This window comes from Palaemon carinicauda, chromosome 15, assembly GCF_036898095.1.
Source record: "Palaemon carinicauda isolate YSFRI2023 chromosome 15, ASM3689809v2, whole genome shotgun sequence".
Lineage (NCBI taxonomy): Eukaryota > Metazoa > Arthropoda > Malacostraca > Decapoda > Palaemonidae > Palaemon > Palaemon carinicauda.
The window spans coordinates 27667066-27685937 of NC_090739.1; the positions used below are offsets into that span (position 1 = coordinate 27667066).

The window sequence follows — 18872 nt, forward strand, 5'->3', positions numbered from 1 at the left end:
CTAGGTGTATACATAGGAAAGGTTTATCTGTAATAGAGAATTTGTTTTGATTATTTTTACATTAAGATGCATTCAACTTTAGTCTTTTAATACAAATATACCAACCTGTAATGTGCCAAAATTTCCATCCCATACATTTAATTATATATTTATCAAAACAGAATAATTAATGGTATGGCCATTAAGCATCACAGATTAAATTTCCATCTCCCAAAACTGCAGATTAAATTCTTATATTGGTATACAAATGACATGTTAGTTGTAATGCAAGTCAGTGATTCTACTTCAGCTTCTCTTTCCTCAATTTGGTAGTTTAATATGATAGAATGTGTCACTCTTCTTTAGTCATAGAAATTGTTAATGTACATTAAAAAATGAAATTTAAAATATTTTATATGTATTTAAGATGGAAAGATGACGTTGATAGTTTCTTACAACACAGTTTCAAGTAATATTTGTATCTTTCAGTACTGAAGATGTGAAGGATAGAATACCAGGCCTTAATAATCATAGAGTATATGGTGGCAGAAATCCTACTGATGCGTATCGTGCAGTTTTCCATCTGATGCCTCACCTTGACACTAGCTGCCCAGAAGATCAACTGCAGTATTGTTTGGCAAGTTGCTTTGTCTTGTTAGTTGTTAGTTTTTTTAATATTAATGTAACTCTTCTTATCTACGTGTTTGCTATTTGCGAATTTCTTATAACGTGGAAACGAAATTTCATTACCACAAAAAATCGTCAAAGAACAAGATAAATGTGAAATAGTTCCTATGCGAGTACAAACAGTCGTCCTTTAGTAGAGGTAGATTTGGGCGACAGCTGATAACAGCCAATGAAGAATTATGGAGGTTTTGGCAGCCACCACCTAGTATCACTGGAGACCTGGATTAGCCAGTGCACTGCACCTCCATTCAGATTCTGGCTGTTCTGTTGAACAGACGTGTTTCCAATACTCTCCAACCAGCCTGTAGAATTGTACAGTGCTTTCTAATATTATCTTTTCTTATTACAATATGAGTGAGTGAATCTGGTAAGATGCTGAAATGTTTAAGATTGCTGGGTCCTCATTATAGAACCTTCATGAGTAAGGTTAAAGTTGCTCACCACTATTTGTGCCTGAAGTGCAGAGGGCACCGCTGCATTGGGGATTTCAATTGTTATATGTACAGGGTGTGGTCATCCTCCAGTGGCTGAGATTTCAGTGTAGAAAGAAGAAAGCCATACTTGATTGTTTTCCTTCGACTTCGTCAGCGGGATCCTACCTTTCGCCTACCGAAACTCTTTGCTCCGGATCTTCTTCGGTTAACGCTTCGGAGGGCTAACTAAAGAAGATCGGGGACCTTTGCTCCCGAGGGCATTCGTCTAAGGTGATAGGCTTCCTTGCTTCCTCTAGAGGAGAAGGGAGACCTACGCTCCAGGATAATCTCAGATCGCCAGTTTTGTAAAACCCGGGCATTGAGCTAGCTCCAGCAGAATAGCCATAGAAGCATTTTGTTGTGCCATTACCCTCTTCACTGCCAAGTTTTATTGATTCCTATGACAAGAACTTTGTCTCAGAGGGCTCGTCATGGTTCTCTTGGAGTGAGGGAAGCACTTTCTTGGGCTATAATCCTGCAGATCATCCTGCTTCAAGTTATCGTCGAAAAGTACTTTTGTTTTTCTCCTGAGACAAGGCTATTTGATGAAGAACTAACTGTGATTTGAGCCTTCTGAAAGCACAGTAAACGTTGTAGAAGCTGCGCAGTGTTTGCAAGGGGCGTGCGTTTTATCCAGTGGTTTCAGCTTTTAGGAAGCATTGTAAACTTTGTATAGAGGCTGTCAGCAAATATATGGCATAATGATGGTAATAATAATGATAATAATAACAACAACAGTGAATTACTATCTGTTTTACTTCACGAGTACATAATCCGAGGCATGACACAGATTCCTTACCAACATAACAATGAAGACATTTATTTTAGATCTAGAGTTCAATGTTTGGTGTATTAGGGTTGCTGCATGTTGCAAGTCTCTAAGACATCCAAAATCCTTGCAACAACAACTTCGTAACCATCCTACTTTGAGACATCCAAAATCCTTGTCCCCAAGCTTTTATTTTTTATTACCTTTACTTGTCCGTGGAGCACTGCTGTCCTGTAAGTTTGATTGGTCAGGCTGTGAAATATAACTTTCAGAGTTTTCTGTATCATCAATGATAGCATATAGGGACAAAGAATCCCATCAACATAGTAAAAGGGAACTTCAGAGATGTGAGGTTTCAGTTGAGAGTGTTACGGCTACGGGCTCACAAGATATACCAGAATACAAGTGAGAGCTGCGCCAACCACACTCGTGATAATCTTGGCCAAGAGAGAGAGACCCCAACCATAGAGTATCCTTCAGCCATAAGTGACCCTCAACCCAGACAGCGAACAACCTGCCCTTTTTCCTTTTTTTCCAAGAATCGTGACAGATAACAGCATGTTGTGACCATCGAGGTACAGTCAGCCCTCGTTTTTTGCGATGGTTGGGTTACAGAGACAGGCGTGATAAGAGAAAAAATCATGGAAGCGTGTTGCCCTAGAGGGGGATAACTCCTAACCTAACTTAACAACTCGCTGCCATTGCCTACGCTTGCATAATTAACCCGCTAAATACTGCCTAATAATGTTTTTCCTCGTTTTCTATCACAGTATAGTTGTTCCCATCTAGTAATACTGTATAACAATCGCTGATACTGTAGTATATATTACTGTAATATGCTACCATCAATACAGTAAAGGTTAACTGTATTGTAAGTGTTCCCTACTTTCATTGGGACGACTTAACTTGCCACACAAATAACCTACATTTACAATAAATAACATTACTGTACTGTAATTCTGTACTGTACAATTTAAGATTAACTGTGTACTGTATGTATTTTATACAACGACCACTAACTATTTTCGTATGCCGTGCGCAGCAATCTTGAAACAGTGCAATTTCTGATGATTGTCTCTTGCCCAGTTATCCGATATATACAGTAACCAGTAATAATATTCATCATATCTACTTCAGTAGGTTAGAAAATTGAAACAATGATAAAGTATCATTAGTTATGTTATAATCATTGTATAAATGCATATAGCCACAAAAACAACCAAACAAAAAAGTTTTGCTTGAATTTCAATCATTGTACGATTTTTCCTACTTACACAGTAGTTTGGAAGAATTGACTTGAACAATATATGAGTCTTTCAGTCGAGAAACATGCCAAGCGCCATTTTTAAAAAGTGTCAGAAATCGCGATTGAAAATTGCCAATTTTCAATCGCGAATTACTCGTTAAATATAATAGCTAGGAGTTTCATATTTGTTATAAAAAGTAGCAAATTTTATGCAGAACACAGTTAACCTAAAATATTTTCAATACGATGCACAGTTTTTTGGCAGTTGTGGGAAAACCTAACCCCTTTATTTTGTATGCATTTTCCCCTTTATAAGCTAGTAAATGAGTTATAAACGAAAGTTTGTTGTATTAAATATTCTAACTATGCATGAAATATGTCTGTAATGTGTTTTGTAATGTTTTAACATGAATATGTTGGGGTCAGTTGACTGATGCCCCCTCAAATTTTCTACATAATAAAACATTGATAAAAAATCTTTTTATAATTTGGCACAATAATACACAAATATGCATAAATGAGTAAAAAGGTAAAAAAAAAAAGTATAATGAGAGGGGTCAGCTGCCTGATACACCCTCAAAAAATTTCTACCAAAGGAACATGGATGAATTTGAATGCACAATGATGGATATTGATGGAAAATAATGAATGAATGAGGGGAAAAAATGGTTACACTCATCACCAGCAGATGCATCATGTGTGTGAAGATAATCCAGGCGTCTTTCTTTGAAGAATGTCCATAAGAGTAGTCCAGTGGCAGGCCTAAAGTCGTCAACAATGGGTCAGTGAGCAGAAAAACTATTGACCACTGGGACCAGGAGCAGAAGGATAAAACCGAACAGAATCATAGACGTCAAAGATCTGATCGGCATGAGGGTCGTCAGGGATGATCAGCTCAGGTTCAGGCTGCTTTACCTGAGAGTTGTAAAGCTCCTTCTGGCGCGTGACAAGATCTCTGATCCATGCACCCTCCACATAGAAAATATACTGACTTAGGTCAGATAGATCCTGCAACTTATCCTTTTCAATAATCCGTTCCTGTTCGTACATTACTGGCAGCTCTACAGAGGATAGGTCAAAGCTGGTAGAAGTGCCACATCTTGCTAGACTGACTTTAACTGCATGATCATCAGGCATCATGAATTTCCTTGACAAGGTACCCGTTGCGGTACTCTGAAGTCACGGCAATGACTGAAGCATTACTAAATTGCTTCCCTTTAGGAAGCCTCTTTACGCCTATTGTGGAGAGAATTCCGAAGTTGATGAAATCTTGGCGTTTCATCGCGTAGACGGGGAACCTCTTCTTCTTGCGGGCATTAGCAATGGCATGAGTGTATTCATCTATGTTGTAGATGCAGTCATAATTTCGCAATTCCCTCTCAATTACACCAAAAGACCGGTCGCAGGCCATGTATGAATGACCGGATACCAGATAACACAGCTCAATCCGGTCGAAGTGACCCTCATGAACCAACCGAAGAAGCATACACACTAGGGTGACATTTTTATTTTGGCCACCACAATTATCTGCAAAGATTTTCCATCTTCCTTTGATGGTCCGGTTTGGATAAACAATGAGTCCGCAGATACTTCAGTAGGCAGCTGCTGATTTCAATGGAACCACTTGAGGCAGTGGTCTCATCCCACAGGAACATGTAGGATTCTTGAAGCTTGAGGTCATGAATGCCAAAATTATATAGCCACAACTTCCGCTTATAGTAGGCTTGGCCTATTGACAGCCGGGGTACTGGCATTGTCTGCTGCAAGTCCATAGCAAGACAAGCCCAGTCTGCGTCAAGATTCTTGGCCGCTTTCATGGTATCACTGGCCGACTTAACTTTTTGGTTGTGTTCCTTTTGCTGTGCTTGGTAGGCAGTGACATCCTTCTGCTCCCTTTTGGCATTCTGAATCGCAACAGTCAGAAGTTCACAGACCTTGCAAGAGTCTTTTTTGGTTGGCCGAAAACCAATGTTGTAGTGGGTCCCAAAGATGTTGTAGTAAAATTTCTCTTTTACAAGTTGGACTGTTGGGTTATAACGTCGCATCCAAAGTACATACATTCTGTACAGACTACTTATTGACTCATGAGATTCAAGGTACTGTCTGTTTGGGTTTGAGGCACGTGAGTAATGGTTAGTACAAACTGGTAACATCTGAATGTGCTCATGCACTTTTGCTAGAACCTCTCCACACACTTTCTTTGTGTTAGGGTTTGAACCCCTGTTGTCTTTAATGATGGTCCCAGTGTCAGTCAATTTCTTCATTGCGCTCTCAACCCGCATCTTGGTAATGCCATGTATGTGGAGGAAGGCAGTCCTGCAAACATTAGTCACTTTCCCCTTATAACAGACGGTATAAGACAATGTCCATATCCTAGTACTATGTTCCTCTTTGGTACGTTTTCTTTTAACTGGGTTGCGGGTAATCCAATTGTGTAAATAGGCCGTCTGAAAGTTATAGTCCCCAAGCCTGTAGTACCCTTCAAAAATTTTGTTTACAGCCTCCTCACCCAACACAGTAAAGCACCTACGAGGACACGTGCACGGCGGACCCACTTTTTTTTCAGGCATTGTTCTCTTTTCACCAGTCTTTTTCACTTTGTACTCATAAGATAGACCCGTGTTCCCTTTTTCTTTGGCAATACTGGACTTCCAGTTCTTGGGACAACTTATTCTTAGCCTACCTTTACTTTGCACAACTGGGTGTGGAGACTCGTCCACACTTAACTCAGTAGGAGTGGCGCTACTACTAGGCCTCTGAGGAGTGGCACTGGCACTACTTGGAGTTGGAAAGGAAGGAACGGGTACTGGAATGACCTTAGGCCTATGAGGAGGGATAGCCTCCTCTTCACTTCCTACACTGTAATCAGGATCACCAAAGAACTCCAAATCACTATCCCCTTTCCCACCAGTAAAACACATACGCCTTTTCTTACCCCTAACACTCCCTGTAGGTCTTTCTTCACAAACAATAATGCCAGTATTGTCACCAACAAAAGGTTTACCTTCATTATTTTTCCCTTTATTACCCTCTACATTCACTTCAAGGCCTTGCTCACACACTTACTAAAGAATCGTCTGGCAGAATATCAATCAACTTAGTAAACTCCACATCGACATTTTCGTCACTTTCTTCTGCCGAACTTTGGTAATAATCTTCCAAAGCATGGCCATAAAAACTGTTAACAGAAAAATTTCCATCACTTTCTCTCACTAGCTCTTTCTTTGTTAATAACTGTTTACCCTTCTCTTTTTTGCCCTCAAACAAACCACGACGCTTTCCCGTCATATTGATAATCTTATTAAAGCACAACACTTATTATTAATAACGAAATCAGGGAAATAGTCAGACGATCTCGCAATCACAACGTGTTGTTTACGTTTTACTCAGCTGACGCTGTACAGCGAAGATGATTGGTCGAGGGCGCTGTGACGTCACACATATCTTTCTCGACTGAAGAAAAGCTACCAGCCAAGCGCCATAAGTTACCGTGAGTCTGGAGGTGTCATGTTACTTCACAGAACTACGTCTCGTTTTTGGTGCTTCGAGAAAGTAGTCCAAGCAACATTTGCAACAGAGGTGATAATAGGGTGGGTTTGAACAGTAAATAGACCATATTGGAGGGTGCTATTGGCATTTTTCTCGACGGGAATGTGATGTACAAGGATAAAACCCGCGAAAAATGAAATAAAACCATTTTTCCCAAAATGGCGCTTGGCATGTTTCTCGACTGAAAGACTCATATATGCTATGCTCAGTATAATCACATACAGTAAGTTCCAGAATTATACTAGAGTTTGGTCGATCCACAGCCTCATATAATTGGAAAATCGCATACTGTATTTCGAAACACCATCCATCCATATACCAAGGCACTTCCCCCAATTTTGTTGGGTAGTGACATCAAACAAATGAAAAAAAAAAGGGACCTTTCCTCTCTACGCTCCTCCTAGCCCGACGAGGGACTCAACCAAGTTTGGCTGGTACTGCTAGGGTGCCACAGCCCACCCTCCCTTGCTATCTACCACAGATGAAGCTATATAACGCTGAATCCCCGACTGCTGCTACCTCCGTGGTCATCCAAGGTGACCGGAGGAAGCAGTGCGGCCTACCGAAACTGCGTCACAATCGCTCGCCATTCGTTCCTACTTTTAGCACACACTCTTGCCTCTCTCACATCTATCCTCCTATCAACCAGAGCTTTCTTCACTCCATTCATCCACCCAAACCTTGGCCTTCCTCTTGTACTTCTCCCATCAACTCTTGCATTCATCACCACCTTTAGCAGACAGCCATTTTCCATTCTCTCAACATGGCCAAACCACCTCAACACATTCATATCCACTCTAGCAGCTAACTCATTTCTTATACCCATTTTCACCCTCACCACTTCGTTCCTAACCCTATCTACTCGAGATAAACCAGCCATACTCCTCAGACACTTCATCTCAAACACATTCAATTTGTCTCTTCGTCACTTTCATTCCCCACAACTCCAATCCATACATGACAGTTGGTACATTCACTTTCTCATACAGAACTCTCTTTACATTCATGCCCAACCCTGTATTCTTTACCACTCCCTTCACTGCCCCCAACACTTTGCATCCTTCATTCACTCTCTGACGAACATCTGCTTCCACTCCACCATTTGCTGCAACAACAGACCCCAATTACTTGAACTGATGACGTAAAAGAAATCAGGAAGAACTTCAATAGCAGTGGGAGAGAGCATACGGCATTGTTTTCAACTGTACGAAGATGTTAGAAAACATTATAGATTAATTCACAGTGGTAAGAAGGAAGTTTGGAAAAGCTCCACCTCCTCAAGTAACTCTCCATTCAACATGACATTCAACCTCGCACCATCTCATAACCTTAATCTTACCCACATTAACTCTCAACTTCCTTCTCTCACATACCCTTCCAAATTCTGTCACTAATCGGCCAAGCTTCTCTTCCGAGTCTGCAACCAGTACAGTATCATCCGCAAACAACAACTCTCACCACTCCATCAACATACAAGTTAAACAACCATGGCGACATCACACATCCCTGTCTCAGCCCCACTCTCACCGGAAACCAATCGCTCACTTCATTTCCAATCCTAACACAGGCTTTACTACCTTTGTAGAAACTTTTCACTGCTTGCAACAACCTTCCACCAATTCCATATAACCTCATCACATTCCACATTGCTTCCCTATCAACTCTTATCATATGCTTTTGAAACACAGCAGTAATAATTCCATTAAGATCAAGGCAAATGGCAACTTACCCATTCAAATGTTTTACTACCCATTTCCAATACTTTCATATACTATCTTGTTTTTTTTCTAATATTAAATTGTTCATATGGCTGGGACCTTCAGAATGGCAATTTGAGCCATGTGTGAGAACAGCCGAATTTCCCCCCCCCCCCCCCCCCCCACATCTTCCTTACACTTCCTTCCTCCACTTTTCTACACACGATGCATTTTTTTTCTCCCAGCCAGGTCAGCGGAAGCCGACTTACTCCTATTTAAACGGACTCAGGTTCTTATGGTTAGGAAAATTATAAATTACTAGAATTTGTGATCTTTTGCTATTGTTGTGCCATGTTTATCAAAATTGTATACAGTATAATCTTCCCCATTTACTTTCATTTCCATTGGCTGTTTGTTCATTTGATTAATTTTCTATATGGTGTGTATTTTAAGGTATTTTATTATTAAAGGAATTCTTTACCATTGTATAATTTCTCTGGGTTTGAAATGCCACGATGAAAGGTATCCAAGTTGTAATGATGTTTACCCAATTGTAAAATTATGTACCGTCAATGTATAAAAACAGTTGCCAATGAAAACTTTAATTAATAATTTTCCTGAATTATCCAGCTATATTTTCAAATGAACTTTTAAATTGTTTACTTAATGTGCAAATAGTATTTAATGAAATTAACTGCTACTCAAAATCAAATTACTGTATGTATGCTTCACTTTTAAAAGTTATTGTTAAAGGAACCTTTGCAAGATATTAAACGCAATAACTATGAATTCAACTTGTATGCTTTCAGGATTGTATATGTTTATAACAGAATTCAAAACATTTCAAGTGGTAATGTCAGTTGTTAAAATGAAATGGGTAATAATATATCTAATTGAATTTTACACTTCCAGGCAGCTCTCCTTTTGTCATCTGCTGTTATAGATAAGACACTTTTCTCAAAACAGAAGAATGACGGTCAAGACATTACTGTCGTTCAACTTGCTACTGCTGTTATGAGGCACATCGCTCAACTGGTGGCCAATGCACATGCTATCACCCAAGTTGTATCTGAAAGACCAGGCAAGTAGCCTTTGTAAACAGTTGTCTGCTTAGTTTTTATTGCTTATACCGAACACTGATATAAAGTTGCGCAATATCAGTTATGTATCTAAGATTCCTGGAGATAGCTTGGAAACAGTTGTTATAGTCACTGAAAAAGAGATATGATTGAAGGTCCTGTTATAGTTGCAAATTGATTTATAGAATTATTGTGAGTTTGTTATTACTAAATGAAGTGATAAGGAAGTTAGTTGATCGCATATAGGTGCAGCACATCTTTTACTAAAGTAGAGTATTCTTTCTCCTAGCATTCCAAATAGGTTCAGTTGGGTGGAAAAACACTAAAATGCAGTTGAAGGAATAGGCCTTAGCCTAGTCTACCATAGACTACCCTGAAACTGTAGCCCGACCTTAGATTTTACATGCCTCACCTTCTGCACACCCCCAAAAGTTTTAATTTTTGGTAAAACCAAGTTTTTCCTAAGTTTATCAGGTGTCTGAACAGGCTGACTCAGGAAGGTCTGCAAGGGAGTGTGCTGATACTCACTCGATTATTATTATTATTATTATTATTATTACTAGCTAAGCTACAACCCTAGTTGGAAAAGTAAGATGCTATAAGCCCAAGGGCTCCACAGGGAAAAATAGCCCAGTGAGGAAAGGAAACAAGGAAATAAACGGTATAAGAAGTAATGAAAATTAAAATGAAATATTTGAAAAACATTAAAAACATTACAACATACTTAATTTATAAACTATAAAAGGACTTATGCAAGCCTGTTCAACATAAAAACATTTGCTGCGAGTTTCAACTTTTGAAGTTCTACTTATTCAACTACCCGATTAGGAAGATCATTCCACAACGTGGTCACAGCTGGAATAAAACTTCTTGAGTACTGTGTAGTATTGAGCCTCATGATGGAGAAGGCCTGACTATTAGAATTAACAGCATACCTAGTATTACGAACAGGATGGAACTGTCCAGGAAGATCTGAATGTTAAGGATGGTCAGAATTATAAAAAATCTTATGCAACATGCATAATGAACTACTGTAATTGAACGACGGTGCCAAAGGTTAATATCTAGATCAGGAATAAGAAATTTAATAAACCGTAAGTTCCTGTCCAACAAATTAAGATGAGAATCAGCAGTTGAAGACCAGACAGTAGAACAATACTTGAAACAAGGTAAAATGAAAGAATTAAAACACTTCTTGTGAAAAGATTGATCACCGAAAATCTTGAAAGACAGTAGGAACAGCTGATAAAGGTTTATGCCTTGAGATTGAATAAATATTTTGTGAGGAACTAAAGTAGATGGTTAATTTCCTTTGTAAGCAAACAATGTTAATGGGAAAATTATTTAGTGCATTTCATTATCTTAAATGGAACAATTTTCCAAATGGCATTCGTTAGCGATACAGTATTAGCATATTGGGACTGTCATGTTAGGAATCAGAGTACTGTGCTCAAGTGGTGGTAGTTAGGTATATTTTATTACTGTTTTGCAACAATACCAAAACTTGATCTGCAATAAGATTGAATTGCAAATTAAAAGGGTTAACAAATGATTAGCAAATTCGGACCTTTATTTCACATATGAAAGTATTAAATTCCTATTTTGAAGTATTTGATTTGAAAATGTATCATCTAGTATCAACAGCTAACATTTGTTAAACATAGTCTGTGATAGTACTGTTTACTAAAAAGAGAAGTAGAGGATATCTCTCTCTCTCTCTCTCTCTCTCTCTCTCTCTCTCTCTCTCTCTCTCTCTCTCTCTCTCTCTCTCTCTCTCTCTCTCTCTTCAAGTCATAGGTCTCATTCTGATTGTGGTCTAGAACTGATAATAACTTAACTGTCTTATCATTGCCTCTGCTAACGAGACATGATTAAATGTAAAGTACAGTATGTACAATCAAGGAAAAGGTAAATTTAAGAGGTATTACTGTACCATACTTATAGGAATGTATAAATTTCCAACAGATTTTACAGTTCAGTGAGAGTGTCTATATTTTGCCAAAGTTGTGCCATTCTTATCTCTTCTGTAATCTTTTATCTTGTACTATCACTAAATTATGAGTTGCTCGTCATGTTAACTGTTTGTTTTTATTCCTGAAACCTTTATTAAATTTCAGATGAATCTTCACATTTTGAAACAGTAGCACAAAAGAGAATAGCTTCAGCCATCTACCCAACAGCTAGCTTGATGAATCACTCGTGTCAACCCACCATTATTAACAGGTATGCAATTATAACTTTGTTCCTGTTATGTTTACCAAATTAATTCATTATTGATTTAACAGAGTACTTGTTAGGGCAGGTAAATTATAATGTAGATGATTCTTTTCCAATATACTTCTGTAGCCTCTTTTGTGTCAGAATATTGAGTGCAAATTAGGAAGAACCATATTCATCAAGGAAAGTTTTAACCTTTAGAATGTGAGACGCTATATTGTTTTTCAACTTCCATTATTATATAAAATCCTTAAAAAGGATTTTTTTTTTTTTTCTTGATTTATTTTGGAAGCATGAACACTAAAAATTATTATATGATTGTACTAAAAGATGACTGTAAAACACTCTGGAAATTAATACTGTAATGAAAACATTGCTCTATAAAGGGGAGCTCTGTAAGTATAAATTTTTAGATAAATACTTTGAAAAAAAAGCAATGCTGTGTAAATGGCAGTTCTAGAAATATAGATTAAGGTTGTCTGAACTGAGAATTTAATTTCTTAGAAATGCATTTACACTAAACATCAAGTTGTAACTTTATGAAAAAAAGTCTTACTAAGACCGAATTGCCTCCTGGTCCCCAATTCGGGGTCTTATGGCTAAAATTAATACATTTATTTATTCAAATATAGTTTTGAAAAAGAAAAGATGGGTACTTAAGAAATTGTTATAATAACTTGATGGAATTGATACCGTTATGCAATTGCACTAGTGTAGTAACAACAACACATTATCTCAGTCCAGGAGGTTCTGAAAGTCTATTACAGTGTATCGATTTCATTTGCCATCGTAGTATCTAATGTCACATTGATTTTTTGACAATTTTAAGCATTCTTTAAATAAGACATTAAAAATTGTCATTAACATTTAAAGATCTGATCTTATAAAGATTCATAAGCCTGTTGATTAATACAGTGTACCCTTTGATGAAGGAAAAAATAATGGTAAAATTAGTGTTTCATGAAATATTCTTTCTCAGATTGCAGCAGCAGATCCTAATTTTTCATTATTTTTAAATACAGTATATATTTTTCTAGATCTAATGCCATTTGGTGGTTCCTATGTAATTGTGAATTTATTTTGAATTCAACTTCTGAAAGATACTGAAAGTACTCAAGATGTATGAAACTTGTATTGTAGGGCTTCACTATATTAATTGTCTGAATTCTTTATGGTCAATTAGTCTAAAAAATTTTAAGCATCATTAGCAACACAATTGAAAGAATACAGTATACAAAATTACCAAAGTGAAAAGTTATTGTGGAAATCAAAATCCACCAACATGATTTAGACAATTACTTTGATATAATTCACAGTACTTATTATTCACTGTTTCTAATGCAATCAGAAGGGAGCCTTGTTATTCATTTAAGGCCGATTGCTATGATAAGTCTATGTAACAAAGGAAGAAGTACTGAGAGTGAAGTGGACATAAGGTTCTTGAGGGAAAGATTTGTGTGTAAATTCATTACTGTCTTCTAAATGTAACAGATGGTATCACAAGATATACTCAGGATTAAAAAATATACATTTAATTAGGATATTTCTGTGTGGAATGTATATTAATAGTGCAAAGAGGAGAAACATGTTATGATTGATGGGCTAGTCTTATAAGTATTAGTGCATTTCTAATACTCTTTAGACTTTTTGAGCTGAAATCGGAAGTTAAGAGGGCAGTGACAAAAAAGGTTTGATAGAGATAACAAAGGCATAATCAATACCTAAGACTTATTTTTCTATGTAACAGAAACCCAAGTACTGTACTGACAAAGAATATAGAGATTTTAGCAATTGTGTCTAGAACGTAAATATTCATAGCTAGAGTCTGGTCAGAAGATCATATCGCAGATGATGCAGTAGAGAAATGTTGTCTACAGCCTGGGTAATAGGCCGAGAAGATAGAAATGGTATGGACATTTGATAAGGGGATAGTCAGAATAGTAAATATCGAAGTGCTGGATAAAGGCCTACTATATAGGAAGGTCAGGAAAACTATAAAAAAGAGGGAAGTTGAAGACTTAGATATGATAGAAATTTAGGTAGAAAGACCACAGGAGAGAAAAGAAAGTAAGTAACTCATTTCACACTTAACATGTTAAGTGAAAAGTTGGTGTAAAAGTATGAATAGTTATCTGGAAAAGTTTATTTATTGTTGATAAAAAAAATAGTTTTCTTAGATCAAGTAACACTTTCATCATCTTTTTTGCTCATCCAAATATTGATAACTGAATATTTGAGCCAGGTGAAGTCTGAGAAGTTTAACAGCTAAGTTGGAAGAGAATATGGCAAATAGATGACAAAGTAAAAAGCAGAGGACACTGTAGAAAGCCTTCAATACAATCTACATACTCTGATAAAAGACACTTTTCACTATTAACTCCCTTTTAAGAGTAAGAGGCTGTTATAGAGGAAATTTATAATATTTGATTTAGATTCGACTTGTTCAGTATGTAAAGCGTTTAAAGTTTTAAGAGATCAAATTCATTATATATGTTTTATTGGTTAATATTTTTTTATTTTTAAATGTTTAAATGAACAATATTTTGACTAATTTTCAGTTATTTATTTCCAGTGCCTGTGTTTAGTCGTTAGCGATTCTGTGACCCAGATTTCCTCTTTTCTCCCCTAGCTTCATTAATGAATGGCTGGTGGTAAGAACCATTCAGGATGTTAAACAAGGAGAACAAGTTTATAATTGCTATGGTAAGTCTATGTTCAATCCAGTTTGGAAATTATGAATATGGTTACTGTAAATGAAGAATTGGCTAACATTAAGATGCTATGTGATACATCACTGTATCATATGATATTAACCAGGAGTAATTAGCTTTGTTTTTACTTCTCTTATGCCTTCTTCCTTTATATTGTGATAACTGTGCTTCATGTCTGAGAGGGAGCTTTTTTTTGTTTAAGAATATCGTAGTAGCCAATCTGGTCAAAAAGGCCAGGCAATCAAAGAAGTTAACTTACTTCTCACCAGAATTAAATACTGTAGAGTATCAATGGTAGATATGATATTTTCTGCCGTATATTCAGTATATTATTTTTTTTTCTAACTTCAAATGTTGTAAGATTTCAGAGTAGTAAATGATTTAGTAAACAACTAGGAAGTGTTAAAGGTTCATTATGATATCAATTTGTCGAGAATGAAGTATGTTTGGTTTTCCCCAGGTCCCCATTATTGCAGACAAACCTATAAAGAAAGACAGGAAATTCTGAAGCATCAGTATTTCTTCCTCTGCCTTTGTGGTCCGTGTTCTCAGCCGCAGTACAGACTAAGAGAGGTACGTGAACATGCTCTCAATGTGTTTTATTTTTCTTAATTATAGTGAATTTTTCAACTCCTTAATGAAAATATAGTTTTGATTTTGTTTTTATTTATTTCCTATACACAAACTGTATTCATTGTAGACTTTGATTTTCTAATTATCCATATTGTTAATTCACTTGGTCTTTGTGTGGTATTTTACACAAATAATTGTTTAGAGAAAAATTGAATACTGAAATTATAGTTTCGAGAATAGCAAACGTAATTTGGATGACCAGTCTAGACAATGATAATAATTCGAAGAACCATTGTAGAGTTTTGCCCCAATAAACTGTAATAAGGCAATGTTTATTTTACTTTTTCAAATTCATTATCATTCAATTTCGATGCATTCCAGGCTGCATGGAGCGGATTCCACTGCGAAACTTGCAAAGGCATATCAACTTGGACTGTCAATGGAAAGAGAACCACAGACGATTCCTCAAGTAACCAGGGCCTTATGGCTTGTCTAGAGTGTCACAAGATGGAAAAACCTTCTCACGAACTTGTGCAGATTTGTACTAAAGTCAGTGCCTTACATGAGGATGGTGAGTTGAGGATGATATTCTTATGTATTAGTTTTATTTGCTGGACATATTATTCATATTGACTCCATGTTTAAAAATCATTTTTAAAGGGTTTATTTAAAATAGAAAAAGAATATCGGCAGGAACACATCTTAAGAAGATGAACTTTGCCATTTTTGGCAGAATTCAGTTAAATAATCACACACAGTGAGGGCTCACAGTCTTTAGGATTTACCAAGAAGTTAATGCTTATGTGTAAATATATTTGAAGGATGGCCAGAGACTAAATCCATGTCTGGTGTGTTCTGACTAATCAAAGTTTGTGCCTCTTTCCCCCCCCCCCCCCCCCATCAGTGAAGTCCCAAAGATTGATATAAAGGTCAAGACTTCCTCAAACAGAAAAGAGAAGAAAATTCAGGTACATTAAACTACTACTGCCAATTACTTAAACTCGACATCATCTCAGGAAGGAAATGATTAGAAAAGCAAATACCTGGTTAAGATTGGGCTGTATAAATATAAGCCGTACTTTCAGCTTCATTTGACTTTTTTGTTCCTTTGGAATGATCTTTTGGCAGTGAAAAGAGATGGAAATCTGTTCAGTCTTGGGGACCCATTTTCATAAAGTTTATCATGATCCCTAACAGGTCCAGAAACAAAGAAGTTGAAACATCTATGCCTTCCAATTGATAATTTCTAGACTAATTCATCAACCTACATTTAATTTCCAGGATTTTTAAACCAATAAGTGTTGAACAATTTTCTCTGTAATCTAATGTTTTCCTTTTAATGTATTTTGATATTTTATTATCACATTACTATCGTCAATCTTTTAAATGTATATTTGTGAAATTTAGTTGTTAGCAAAAACAACTGTGAACATCCCTTTTTAAATATATACATATATCATTTCAGTGAATATCCTCTCTCTACTATAAACTTACTGTCCTGTAAAAGAACAGCAAGAATTGTATGAACAAAGGTTTATTTTTATCATAATAAACTAGACCTTTGGAATTTAGCAACAACTTCTACATTCGAGAATTAATTTTCTTCTTAACAGAAGGGGGAGAAATTGTATGCCATGAGTGCACCTCATGTGGTGCACTGTAGATTTTTTGCAGCATCCCTTTTCCCTCGGCAGTATGTTTTTCAACTTTTGCTTTCTGCTACCTTTTATCTTCTTACCTTATCACCATTATGTCATAATTCAACTGCAGGGCTTTCCCTTTTGCACCTAAATATTGAATGCTTTCCCCAGTGCTGAGGTATATGGCCCAAATTCCACAATTTTCAATATCAAACTTACCCGATGATCATATAGCTGCATCCCTGCTGCCCGACAGAAAAAATCTACGGGCGGAATACGCCAGCGATCGCTATACAGGTGGGGGTGTACATCAACAGCGCCATCTGTCAAGTAGGTACTCAAGTACTCGATGTCAACATAGAACCAATTTTCCCTCTGTCGTGCCCCAGGCAAGACCTACTAAATACGCCGTCCCTAACTGGATTTGTTTTCACAACGAATTGGTGAAGTACACTATTCCAGTTTTGAGCTTTCGCTATGCAGGGGTTTTATCTTCATTTCAAAACTTGAACTCGTTTTGGATAGATTTAATTATGGCCGACCCTTCCCTTAGACGGAAGTGTTGGTGACGAAGAGAGTATGGACTCTCATTCACTTTTAAATGGCCGACCCTTCCCTTAGACGGAAGTGTGTTTAGGTTTTTGGTAATTTTGCTTAACAAGTTATAGATCTATTTATTTTATATCTCTCCGCCTTTATAGGCCTCTTCGATTAACTTTCCAATTATTATAAACTTATAAAAATTAATTTTTATGTTTGTTTATATGCGACCTTTCCTAATAGTAGGTGGTCCTTACTTGGAACCGAAGTTAATTAACATTGAGCCCGTCATTTCGTATTTACCTTTTAAGAATTTATACTTTTTAATTTTAATGTTTTTGAAAGAATTTCTTTGATAGTCTCGTACTGTTTTCAAAGATGAACTAACGTTTAGTTTAGTCTCCGCAGTTGTTGACGTTCAGAACGTTCAACATGCGCTCTATCGTTACGATAGAGAGAGAGTATTTCACGGTTTCACGTTGCAGTAAGAGTAAACCGATTCTAGCGTTTCGTTCATTCTTTCTTAGCTTAAATGGTTTAAATTCTAATAAAGGAACTTTTTATTTGGGAAACCTTTCAGTTTTTTTCCTTTAGCAAATAATATGTTTTAACGATATATAATTGGGCTCTTCTCTCAGGTTCTAAGTCGAGAGAGAAGAGAGAGAGAGATAGAGACGGAGGGAGAGAGAGGAGAATAAACGTTTCGTTCAAGCGGGTAACGTTGTTCTCGTTTTTTACTCTTCTCCCTAGTCGCTGTAGGGGAAGAAGGTAAAACGTTTCTTGAGTTTTATTCTTGTTCCTAGGCTTTATGCGGTGAGAGATTTTAAACGTAGTTTATTTGATCTAGTGTTTAGTCTCTTTTCCAGCCACTGAATTCTTTATCTTTAATTATGTTTTTCTGTTGCATTGTAAACTGTTTTCGCAATTACTACCTTTTAATGAAGGATAGGATTGCGTGTTTCAGGTAGAAATCAGTTAAAGTTTCGATTTCAGTGAAATAGTGCAAACAGAAAATCAAAAGTGATAAAGTGATATGCGCAAAGTGTTACAGTGTTGCGTTCGAGGGTTCGTCTGTTCGTGCCAGTTGTTCACCTAGTCCGGGACCTCTTACAAGCTCCCAAGCCCAGGGGAGAAGTAATGTCGAACGACTTATGGGTTCCACAGGCCTTGATCGACGAACAGACGTTTCCCTCGGTGGTTTCGGGTGTATCTACACACGTTGCCGACGTGATCGCCCCACCCACACAAAGACGAGAGAGCCCATTTATTCCTCGTCTGCGGAAGAGGTTTCTCGCAGAAACCATGGACCAAATCTTGCAGCTTTTTAAGTGCAAGTCGGTCCCTTCCGCGCAAGTCCAACGGCCTAGGTGTAGCCACTGGGTCAGTTCGGACTCGCTGCAGTCATCCGACGACTGCACACCTCCCAAGAGAGGCAAGGTGGTACCGCAACAGGCAGTAACTCCGTCTGTGGCCGCACCAGCTGTTTTAGACCCTCAGTCACAACGGACAGTAGCTCCGTTTGTTGCCGTCTTTTATAGACCCTAGTGGTCCATGCTGCAGACTATGCTATCTCAGCTCTGCTCCCACACTCCACCTGTGAGAGCTCCACCACCGATGCGCAGTCGACCCTGCCAGACGCATGTTCATGCTGCACCCTCCGTTGACATGCGTGAGCTACCGCATCAGCAGTGGGAAGGTGCTGTAAAGCTGCC

General features: G+C 37.4%; 1 protein-coding gene across 2 annotated transcripts in view; it reads left to right on the forward strand.

Moving 5' to 3' along the window:
- The window catches only part of LOC137654530 (SET and MYND domain-containing protein 4-like), an 87130-nt gene that overhangs the window by 45644 nt on the left and 22614 nt on the right, over positions 1 to 18872 (forward strand). For both annotated transcript variants that reach the window (XM_068388238.1, XM_068388239.1), the window contains exons 8-13: positions 469 to 620; positions 9317 to 9481; positions 11597 to 11702; positions 14326 to 14399; positions 14868 to 14980; positions 15362 to 15551. In XM_068388238.1, the coding sequence (XP_068244339.1) occupies positions 469 to 620; positions 9317 to 9481; positions 11597 to 11702; positions 14326 to 14399; positions 14868 to 14980; positions 15362 to 15551 (800 nt within the window). The remainder of the gene's footprint in view (positions 1 to 468; positions 621 to 9316; positions 9482 to 11596; positions 11703 to 14325; positions 14400 to 14867; positions 14981 to 15361; positions 15552 to 18872) is intronic.